A 12573-nucleotide genomic window follows, 5' to 3' on the forward strand; every position below is an offset into this window, starting at 1 on the left:
AGTAAAGCTGAAGGGTTTCTATGACAAGGACACTCACAAAAGTTATTCGGTTCACGTGTTTAACAAGAACCGATTGGCTATAAGATGGTATCCATTACCCCCCGAACACTATAGGCTTAAAAGTTTATTTCCGATGACGTCTATTCCTATATTTTTTTTTTTTTTTCGGCGCATCGACATCTTGGTCATTAGCGCCCTATTCCCATATTCATAGGGTTACCATATATTTTTTACGCCAAACCGGGACAGTCAGGTAAAAATAAATAAATAGCTTAATTTGTTAGATTTTTTCATTGTTAATAAAGTATAACTTACACTTTTATGAATATTTTGCTATTACAAATTATTAATATTATTGAGTGTCACAAAACTAAACGTATATCGTAAAAAATCACAAACAAATGTAGCTATTAAATATAAAAATATAATAAAATGCACTTACACACCAATAATAGTAATATATGTGTATTATTTACTTGTACAAGAGTATTTCTCAGAAGATTGTACTTTTTTTTAGAAAATTTTCGTCATTTCTAATTAAGTCATAAAATTTACTATATTTTCAATTTAGATTAGTTTTACAAAATAATAAGTCACCAACGTTGCACTCAATACAAACTACTCAAGCAAACGATTTCTTTATATTTAACATATATTCAATTTTTTTTTTTAACCTTTAAAAACCGGGACATATTTAGCAACCTGCTGGGACGCTGGGACAAGTGCTTAAAATCGGGACAGTCCCGGTCAAACCGGGACATATGGTAACCCTACATATTCACCATTTTCAATGTATCCTTGCAGAAGAAGATTTGTGAATTTGGTTGTTGAAGAGACGCCTAGGCTTTGTGGACATCCGGCTATACTCCTTCAGATTTCCACTGGACAACTTCCTCTTTCAAAACCAATTAATTTAACGTTATGTGAGAAGGATAGAATCTCAAGAATGAAGTGAACTTCTTTGGTCCAGATTAATCCATTATCTCTTTCAGTGATCACATTCCAAAAAAAAAAAATATGTATTGAGTTAAGAAAGAGGTAAAAAAGTAGAAAAATAGAAAATGTTGAGGTTTTAGTGAGGATTAGTATTATATATGTTTCCGTTAGACTTCTACTGTGTACATTACCAGTGTACATATCTCGGATACGCGGGGGCGGAATGCCCCTTTATCATTTCTCTTGTAGTTGTTCTCTCCCCTGATTCTTTATCCGTTCGTGTATTAGTGCCCTGCTGGTCCATATAACAGTACAGCGCCACCATGACACCACCACAATCAATTATTTACCCTCCTCCTCCATCTTGTATTTCCTCTTCACCGGTCCTCTGGTATATTTGTTGTGTGTACCCAACTATATATTTGTAAGAGCTCACCATACATTCTTCTCCAGATTAACTCCCAGCTTCCTTTCACTTCTTTTCCTTCTTTTCACAAATTAAATTCCATATTCCCTTTTTTATTTATTTATAAATCCTTGCAATAAGGGCGCAGCAATCTTTTTTTTTGTCGGGACGTAACACGTTAAAAATGTTCTACAAAGCGTGTTTAACCTAGCAGCAGCTACTACTAAATGAGAATTTAGTAAATCACCAATACTAAGTGAAAAGTCTTTGACTATGAAATAAAACTAAAGGAAAGGGAAGGGTGGGGACGCCACCAACACTCAGAATACCTTCACTTATGCAATAACAAATATATTTGGTATATTTACAATTTTAAACTCATATTCAAAACGGATCATGATCCAAATACATAAAACTGAATTAATTAGACTTACAGGTTTTCTGACTTAATTACACTGTCAGGTTTTCTGACTTAATTAAACCGACAGGTTTTCTGACTTAATTGGGCTGACAAGTTTTCTGACTTAATGAAACCGACAGGTTTTCTGACTTAATTGGGCTGATTATAACACTCACAAATTGATTTATCACAAGACGACAAAAGTACATCGTTCAACCGGGCGGCTAAAGGGTTGTCCAGTTCTTGGCGAAAACAGTTCCAGCCAGACCGACGCTAAAAACCTGGCAATGGCGGACACACAGACATAATCAGTTGGCACCCCTACTCTCTTGAGATGCCCAAGGGCAACTGAACTTCTGCCTTGCACTGGTCACCATCCCCACCACGTCCAAACAACCAATGCTGCCAACGGCAATTGTCGCTCAAAGAAAATTCTGGTCAAGGGGGACCGCAACTCCTTGTGAGGATCCAACACTAAGTAAGGTCCTCTCCTATTTGCGTAGATTGCAATGAGGAGGAGGATTTCAAACATGTAATAATGATATGTCCACGATATGTGGTAGAAAGGAAACGAATGCTTCACGACATACACAGGTATTTAGATGCACCATTTCGCTACGAAGACATAATATTCTCCACCAACATCTATGTGCTTAAGTCGATAGCAGAGCTAGTAAAGAAATATGAATGTATTTAAAAGTTATAGAATGAATGGAAGAAAATGATTACAGAAGGATTACGTGATTTTAATTTAGGTTAAGCTATAAGGATGACAGGAGCACTGAGTACTGATTCATCCATTAGCTGTAGTTTATGTAAATAGTCATATATAGTAGAGGGATGAATGTGTGAAGCGAATGTATTTATAAGTAAGAATGGAGAGTGAGTGATATTCTAGTGATAAGCACCTAGACGATGCTGGCTGTATGGCGAAAGCTAATGCCCCCAAAAAAAGACTAAGTGCGTTTCCATAACTCTCTAAGGATAATTTAAGTTTGGCCATGTTTACTGGAGAGGAATAGTGGTTTCCTGTTAAGAGGATGCCTGTGTAAATGGCGGTCCAGGAGACGACAACCTGATCCAGGCTCTTGTGACAAACTTGCAGAGCCAGAGAGAACCTGCAGGCTGAGATGTGCAAAGAAGGATTGAGTAGAGAGGCTAAAGTCCATATTAAGACTAGACGTGTTCTTGTTGAGACTTATAAGGTGGCGTACCTATTCCCGAAGCCTAACCAACCATCCTCCTTCCACACAATAGATCATAGGGACTCTACCATCACCACAAAACCTTTCCTCAACTCGTGAGCCTGGAGACAGAACTCCAGCGGGCTGACTCACGATCCCTTGGTACCATTAGGCAGAGAGGAGACTATGTCTCCTACTTAAGGCCTAGAATGGTCACTGGCCCAGTCATGGATACCATGACTTACGGTTTCTCCGCACCATCCTGGTGTCAGCTTGGACTTACTACACCGTTCCAGGGTGAAGATGGTATCCGTACGCGTCGCCTCTTACGACTGGCTGGGGATACCTTGGGACTATTCTTACCCGATCCCAAACGGAAATTAAGTCTAGACAATAAGAAAGAAGGGATAAACCACAAAAATAGCTCTCAGGGAAGAAAGGACTACTTCAGTGAACTACTCCTTTTCACCCAGAGTGTAAGAATTTTTTGTTCATCCTAGATTGACCAGTTATTTGTTACCTGTTTTAATTGAATACAAAACTAGGATACATACTGGTTACAAGAGAAAATATTTACCTTTATTTGTAATTACAGTAGATTATTTGCCAGGTAAATATGACGGCAACATCATTTTATCCCCCCTCCATATATATACGTATGTTCCTACAAATCAATAAACCATTTCATAATAACATTCTATATATTGTACTTAGTCCTTTTATCATAATCCTGTGGGAATTCCAGGATATATTTATCGCTACATCCATCACTTTGGATTACATCTTAATTGTGTTTGCTGCATAATAGTAAAACAAAATTTGTTTGGCAAAAACTTTTACAACACTGTGTTGTGTTGATGATTGCTGCACAGATTTTTACTTGAAAATAAATTATTAATGAAAAAATTGTAGCATTAAATTTGAAGACTGATGTTGGTTTTTCATAGTTCGACAAAGTAATACGAAAAGACTATAAGATAATGTCAAAAGACTATTAGACAGCCGATCCCGGCTAGAGAACAAACGGTTACTTGAACAAAGACCAACATGAACCTACGAAATCGAACTATGGGGTTCTGCCAAACGGTTGAACTTCCTAAGAAACCAAAATACTCCGCACAATCGACAACCCCTTCTAAGCATCCAACTGAACCAATCATAATGATCTCAATACAGTGGTACCTCGGTTCTCGACCACAATTCGTCCCGGAAGTGCGGTCGAGAACCGAAACAATTTATCCCATAAGAAATAATGTAAGTTGTTTTTCGTTTTACTGGCCTAATTTTTATATTTTTATGTAAAAACATGTATCTAAACAAGAAATAAGATCTATCTAAGTGTAAATATAAAAACAACTCGGCTCGTCTCGGTGGTGTTCGAGTTCCAAATGTTTTGTTCGGATTTCAGGACAATATTTTCTCGAATTTCTTGGTCGAATATCCATTTGTTCGAAAGTCAAGTCGTTCGAAAACGGAGGTACCACTGTATTCCTTTCCTACTTACTAACTAACTCTCTGGCACTACAGGTCTGTCCGAACCTTAATTATCTCCATCTATCTTTATCCTGCGCCTCACGCTTCCAATTCCTTATTCCCAACTTCCTGGTGTCCCTATCAATTTCATCCTTCCATCTGCCTCTGGGTCTTCCTCTTCTTCTTTTCCCGTATAACTCCATTTCCAGTACCCTACTTTGCATTCTTTCCCTTTTCATTCGTGCCACATGGCCAGCCCATCTCAATATGCTTGTTTTTACAAAATTAATAATTGTTTCTTTTTTAAAAAAGATAGGGCATCAATTTCTTCATTTGTTTTACACCTCCATCGGCCATTCACAAACGTCACACCACAGATTCTTCTTACTACTTGTATTCCTTTCCTGTCCATCAAAATCCTTTAGTCTGTCGCCTCTCTTACCAAAACAATTCGTGACGATCCTCTTAGTTAGACATCTTAAGCGCCAGTGACCACGAGATTAGCTCCAATATCTGATTACAGCTATTAAATCTCTTATGCCGAGTGCTACCACGGGGTAGGTTTGCCTCTCGTTAATTTGGTGCTTGCAGTTTTTGTCACACAGCTTCATTCTGAACACAATCTAGAGAAGCACAAGAGTTTCAGGTGCCAAAGAAAGGAAAAAGCTCTGTTTTTTCTCATGAGCTTGGTCAGCAGCTAAATCTATTTAAAACTTAAAGATTGATGCCTTAGCTTTTCGAGATTTGAAATTGTATTTAATTGCAGCTAATTGTGTAGCTGAAGTGCTAAGACAATCCACAATACATTGTATTATCTGTACTTATTTATTTTTGTTTTTTATTTTTCTTTTAATATCAATTTTTCCCCCGCCATAATGTTGGTGTATTTCCCAGAATGGGTGGCGAAAGTTTGCCAGTTTTCCTCCCATCTATGCGCATATATTTATATGTAAAAGAACCTGATGGGAAAATACACAACTCTGCGCGCTGCGTGCTGCTCGACACAGAATAAGAAGAGATAAATTCTGGCTGAAAGTTGGTCGATGTGGAGGTGGTTATTGTTAGTTGTGGTGGTTCTACTTCACACACAGGAACTCTAACCCACCTTTGGATGGTGCCAACCCACTTCCTGTTCATCTAAAACAGTTGGTGCTTCTTCGTGGTGGGTGAGCTGAGAGAGAGAGAGAGAGAGAGAGAGAGAGAGAGAGAGAGAGAGAACGAACGAACGAACTTCTCCTTCCCATTCTACAACAATTCATCTCGTTTCCTCCTTTTGCCTCCTACAGGATAATCTCTAGTATCGTTTCCAGATTTTGTGTTACCACCCAGCAGATTTCATCATCCTCTTAACCTTCTTCTTTTTTTTTCCCACCCATCTTTTTCTATACCGACCGCTTCATCCTCTCCAAGTGTATATATACAGTAAACCCACGATGATCCCTAGCGTCCCGGAAAATTAATCGGTGGCAAGGTTGGTGAGAATATCCGATTTCCTCCTCTTATCCGGCCCCACTGTGGTATACTCAACGGTGGTAAAGAATGAATTCTCACTGGCCCTCACCCTAGCTGGGGTCTTGCTTCCGGGTGAGATTGAAAACCACTCCGTTCCTCCTCCTCCACCAAAATGCGGGCACCAACACTCCCCTATGTTTTGTATGAGTTATGAGCATATGTGTGCATTCTGGATTTTCCCATATTAATTTGCATACATATACTATTTGGGCCCAACAACTGAATACGCAGCGATGGCGGCGATCCTCCAACAGCAAACATATCTCTCCCCACCACTTAATCTAAAAGAATAAATAAATATATAAATAATAAAATAAAAAGAAATTCTAGAACTAAAACAAAAAAGTTTTTCCCGAACAGAAAAATGTTCGCTCTGTTGGATCCAATCTGGTGGCCACCTTGCTGTACCACCTAAATATTATCAAGAGCATTGTTGTGTGGCCGCCATATCTATTTAAATAAAATACATAACTCCTCTCTGCTATGGGAATTTGTTCCGCTTTTTTGGTTTGAATAATAAATTTTTTAAAATGTATTTATTCTCAAATTCTCCTTTCTCACTTCCACACTAGAGAAAAACCTACATTTCTTCCTCCATTTCTGTATTAACAGCCAATCAAATGTGCAGCATGCAGATTAGTCGTAGTCTGTTCAGTGAATTTGAAAAAAACAAAAAAATGTATATACTCTACTCACCCATACATTTTATTTTCCGTATGTTTTAGAACAGATGAGATATCCCTTGTACATTCATAAATTTACATAGGATTCCTCTAAGCCAGTGGTTCTTAACCATTTTTAAAGACGCGGAACACAATTATGTATATATTTTTCTCGCGGAACACTAACATTAAAAAATTTGAAATTCGGTATTTAGCAAGAACTTAAAATTAATGAATAATAAATAATAATAGAAAATTAATAAATAATAATAGAAAATTAATGAATAATAAAAAATCTAATATAATTTTCAATAAAGATATATGTATTAATTAAAATTAAAAAGAAAATGAACGACTCGTTCATTGAAATGAACAATTTTGCCCATCACTAATTCACTTCCACTGGAAAAATGCTGTAAAAGACTATGACTTAAAAAGATAGGCCAGCTTTGGTAGTGGAAAATTCAAATTAAAAAAAAAGAAACAATTTTTTGTTTTCCTATCTTTCCTAATTTTCTAAATTTCAATACATTTAAAATTGAAATTTCGCGGAACACTTGGACCATATTCGCGGAACACCGGTTATGTAAGCACAAGGTACTTATTGTTGAAGATTACTTCTTTTGGGAAATAGAAGTCTACACATGGGAAATGAAGTGGAGAGGTTTTAGTTGTAAATGTTGTAGTACTAAAGTGTAGTAATGGCGCCTATTTTTTCAGGCGGGGCTTAACGTCCAACTACCAATTAGGTGTCGTGGACGGGGGGCGGTTACTTTACTGTAACATTTTTTTTTTAAACTAATAAAAAGTAGTTATAAGCCGGGATACGAACTGGGGATCCCGCACTTACAAAGCCACGCTCTTAACCACTTATATTGCGCTATATTAAAGTAATCATGGAGCAAATTTAATATAGATTTATATTGTATGGGTAAATTACAAATCTTAGGATTACAATGACTAGTATTGTGTATGGGTGACCTGAAAGAGGAATGGTTACCCACAGTAAAAAACTAGCTTTTATGTTGGGACAAATCATACTGTGATGTTCCATTGTATTTGGATGGCTTTATCTGGCTGCAGGAGAGGATGGGCACAGACAATCTAGGGATGAACCTGGTGGTGAGCCTGTGGCCCTGTCAGCCTCTCTGTTCCTCATTTTCACGCACAGCCCACTCCAGCCGTACATCTTTTGTTTTCCTGGTCCCCAATTTGTTACTAGATCTGGCTCTGTTTTTAATGGTCTTTGCCATCAAACGATGTACGCAATAAAGTAGGAACAAAGCTGGGGCTTTGCTGTGGCTGGCCACAGTTGGTAGTAATATTAATTATGGTACCATTGGAAATAATAGAGTTCCCTGAATCACTCCCCCTTGGCCGCCGCTGGTACTTCCCTGGGGTTGATTTTATTGATGCAGTCTCCCAGGTAGCTAAATGTTGCGAGAGCCGGAACTAGTTGCGGTGTTGAGCTCTGCAGGATGGAGAGGGGGTGGGAAAAAAAAGAGGTTTCGAATGGATTTGTGGTTGGTAGGGGTTGGGGATAGTCGTAGCCTATACCCGATCTACTATCACTACCACTGTATCCTACAATAGATTTATTGGCCGAGGGACTTCTATTCCGTGCAGGTAGGTGCAGGATCGCCATGGTTGTAATGTTGCTCTACTCTCTTTTGTGTTCTGGATGCTGGATGTGCAGTCTTTTCACTTACATTCTCTCGGTGTCAGTCTATCCTGTGTGTGTGTGTGTCTATGTGTTGTAACACTTTGATGACATTTCCCCCTCCCCCTTCTAGTTCTTTGGAAGTTAGCGGGGCTTTTTTTTGGGGAGGGGGAGCAAGAGGAAGGGGACTTTGTTCCGTAGTGCGTGCTCTGATAGTGCTTTCTTTTGCGAATGGATAAAAGTGCCGGCAGTGTGTTGTGTGTGGGTGTGGAAGGAGTAAGGGAGCCGGAAGGGCAGTGCTCCTCCCCTCCCCAGTACCTGCATTATTTTCTGGTCTGTGATCGGATTCTGCTTTTTTTAAATCCTTTTCCGTTTCATTCCTCAATGTGAAAAGCATTTTTTTGTAGCCAATATTTTTTTTAAGCCTGCCATTTGAAAGTCTTTTAATTTTTTAAGCCCAAAGAAATTCATAAGTTCAAAAGTTCATCGTCCAAAATATTTTCTTCTTTTTTTTTATAGAACCTTAAAATGAAAAGTCAACTTGGAGTCATTCCCCACCCTCGCACGGACGTTCTCTACGGAGATTCTCAAGGTTGTTTTATCCCCCCTACTTAACTGATTGGACGATAGACGGAAGTGAGACAGGAAAAACCCTCTTTCCAAGATATTCACCCTTAATTTTAAGCGATTTCCTTCATTTTAAGGGTGAATAGCGGCCATTTCCGTGAAAGAGAAACCCAGTTATTTCCTTCACCCAGAACTAAAATAGATTTTTCCGGGGAAAAAATTGATGAAAAAAAAAGTTGAACATTATCTTGAATTTTTATTGATTTAATTATATATATCAGCACGAGGCTCGCTCCCTCAGTTGATGGAAAAGTGTTAATAAAGATTTAACTGAGAAATGGTCGAACCACTGGTACAGTCTAGCGGTTGAAAATGTATTGAATTCCCGCTACAGTAACAGCCAGTTGGGGCGTTGGAGAGACTTATTTATAAATTACAAAAATTAGAGCTCAACTTTGTTTCTCTCATAAAAATGTAGTAAGGATACTCTATGAAGCTAATAAGTGCAGTTTGAATGGTGGCGTGTTGTGCAGTTTGTGCAATAGAAATGAAATGGAAAATTTGGGACATTTCTTCTTCTACTGCACTGTACAGGGTGTCCCAAGCTCGTATATGGATAACGGACTTTTTCTCCCAAACTAAGATAGTTAGAAAAAAAACTAAAAGGTACGTGTCCCCCTTAGTTTTATAGTTAGAAATCCAAATTTAATTTGTAAAATTTTTTCGGTGCTTCCAGTAGCGAGATACAGGCACCAACTTCATTTTTTTCAAATGGGGAGGTGTGGTTTTTATTTCAGAAATAGATTCCTCTATTTCATTTAAGAAAAATTTACTTGAACGGTTTTTTCCTGTGAGCGATATTTTAGAAGTTATGAATGAAAACATGATTCTTATAAGAAATTTCAAAATGATAATATTATAACGGTTTTTTGATTGAATAAGAAGAAAAGTACTATTTTATTATAAATTTTACTCCTCATTAATATTACAGATCATGCTCGAAATGGCCCCCACCATTAGAGATGCATAGACATGCTCTTTCCTGCCAATTGTCCCTTACTGCCAAAGAAATAGATTCGGCTTTAACCGAGTTACAGGCATCTATTATTCTCTGCTTTAGTTCATCTACAGATGTAATCCCGGCTTGATTCTGATACACCTAGATTTAGAAATGCTTTTAGATAAGCAGAAATAAGGAAAGAAAGAAAAAAGTTATGAATAATCACCTTCTTTTTCAGGTATACCCAAAGGAAATAGTCCATAGGTGTCAAGTCCGGTGAACGAGGTGGCCACTGAATCGCCCCCCCGAGTCGATATTACACGCCCATCAAATTGCCTATCGAGATAACTCTTTACATGCCAAAGATGGTGTTATAGCGACTCGGGGGGCGATTCTGCTATACTGAAAAATACTATTTAATTTTTTTTTACTAATTTTTCCCCCCATAGGTATTTGATAAATTATCGAATAATTCAATAAAAATTGATATCGTAAAAATGTCCAAAATAAACATGTTTTCAACATTATATTTCCGGTTTCATACTTCTAATGTAATGCAGAATCAACAAAGTTAATGAAATATTTTCCTGAAGTAAAAGAAAGTAAAATCTAGATGATTGAATGAAAGTGAAAGAGCACCATTTTATGTACTGGATAACTGTGCTTTTATTGGTGAGGGAGTGGCTTAACATGTGACTACGTCATCAGCTACAGTCCGCCCACATTACACATTCCGTTCGCCAATGAGATTAGCCAATCGTTTTTGGTAATTATTTCTAGGAAAAATACTATTTAAATTTTTTCTACTAATTTTTCCCCCATAGGTATTTGATAAATTATCGAATAATTCAATAAAAATTGATATCTTAAAAATGTCCAAAATAAACATGTTTTGATATTTCCGGTTTCATACTTCTAATGTAATGCAGAATCAACAAAGTTAATGAAATATTTTCCTGAAGTAAAAGAAAGTAAAATCTAGATGATTGAATGAAAGTGAAAGACCACCATTTTATGTACTGGATAACTGTGCTTTTATTGGTGAGGGAGTGGCTTAACATGTGACTACGTCATCAGCTACAGTCCGCCCACATTACACATTCCGTTCGCCAATGAGATTAGCCAATCGTTTTTGGTAATTATTTCTAGGAAAAATACTATTTAAATTTTTTTTGCCAATTTTCCCCCATAGGTATTTGATAAATTATCGAATAATGCAATAAAAATTGATATCGTAAAAATGTCCAAAATAAACTTTTATTGGTTAAAATTTGTGAGTTAGTTAAATTTTCCAAATGATGTGTCCAGAGGATATCTTTCTTATACATTGGGCTGACTATTGGTTGTTTTTTTATAGGTCTAATTTTTCTATTTTCTCGTAATGTATATTATATATTTTTACTATATTTTGTGAAGTCCTATCTCTCTTGTAAAACTGCTAGTTGATAAATAAATAAAAAAATATATATATATATATTTTTTGTTTTGCAGGCCAAACTTGACAAATGTTTATCAAAACCTTCCAGAGTGATTCACATACGAAATATACCAAATGAGGTGACCGAAGCGGAAATTATACATCTTGGCATTCCTTTTGGCCGAGTGACAAATGTTTTGGTACTGAAAGGTAAAAACCAGGTGAGTTTCCCCATTTTATACTAAACTACTATACTAATAAATTGCCCCCAAAAAACAGGTTTTAGTTTTAAACCTTAAAGAGAAAAATCAAAAATATATTCAGATGAATGTACATTAACTTTATTAAAATTTATTTATGTATAAATATAATTGAATGGAGTAAATTGGCAAAGCATGTTCAGACTGGTTAATGGCGAGAGTGAGAGGGAACCAGAGATGGTTCGTTTGAGATGATTGCGGAGGGAATGATGACAAGAAAGGTGTATTTAGGGAGGCTGCCTCCTCCTCCTCCACCACCCCTCACAGCACTCTTATCTTGCAAACAAGAAGTAACGACAAACTTTGTCTGTCGGTCTATGTGCCTCTCTCTCCCTCTCTTTCTCTTCCCTCCGCCCTTTTAAACAGCCTCATTTATTTGCCAAGTAGAGAACCAACCAGAAAAGTCCTACTAGAATACGTTAAAACGATGAAATATAATTAAACCAATCAAAAAAGTTTATTTTACAAAGAAAGTGGGAAAATTTAACTTAGCCACTCTTTTAGTTGTTTCTAAGTTATGAACTCACTTCATTTCTAGCTTCCGTTTTTTTTTGTTTTTTTTTATTACATCGTAAAAAATTCTTTCCAAGTGGAAGAAATTTTAAATAATTTCTATGGAAATCTGGTTTTTCTAAAAATATAAGAATCAATGGCCTCTCTCAGGGTAAGATTGATGCACGTATCTGTTGGGAGAAGATCGTTAGGCCAGGGACACTCCTTGAGCAAAAGGAAAAGGAGATATCCAATTAATTGCAAGAGAGAAAAGTAGTGAATCATCGTCGAAAATAGTGAAACTTCTTGCATCATTAGTGCATTGTGTTGAGAATAGTTTACGATAAGTAGGAAATACAAGACTTTTTTGCCAAATTGTTGGACTGATTAAGAACACCGTAAAGGTTGTGATACCAAGAAGGTTCTTCTTGATTTCCTGTTTAAAAGTTTGTAACTTCCTCTGCAATATTCTATGTATTCTATTCTGTTTACTGAAGTGGCAATCCGAATACTCTCTTCAAAGCTGTATCCGGCCTCTCCGCAAATAATGTGGCCCAAATGCCTGAAGGGGTGGTACCCGAAGAGTATGGGCTGAAGGTTATTG

The 12573-nt window shown here is 37.1% G+C and overlaps 1 protein-coding gene across 14 annotated transcripts in view; it reads left to right on the plus strand.

The window, feature by feature from the left end:
* heph (polypyrimidine tract-binding protein 1 heph) overlaps window positions 1-12573 on the plus strand; it is a 418918-nt gene that overhangs the window by 297927 nt on the left and 108418 nt on the right. For all 14 annotated transcript variants that reach the window (XM_074117745.1, XM_074117746.1, XM_074117732.1 and 11 more), the window contains one exon: window positions 11292-11438. In XM_074117745.1, the coding sequence (XP_073973846.1) occupies window positions 11292-11438 (147 nt within the window). The remainder of the gene's footprint in view (window positions 1-11291; window positions 11439-12573) is intronic.

The sequence above is a fragment of the Rhodnius prolixus genome, unplaced genomic scaffold (genome assembly GCF_049639745.1).
Source record: "Rhodnius prolixus isolate KJV_2025 unplaced genomic scaffold, Rpr scaffold_2, whole genome shotgun sequence".
NCBI classification, from domain to species: Eukaryota; Metazoa; Arthropoda; class Insecta; order Hemiptera; family Reduviidae; genus Rhodnius; species Rhodnius prolixus.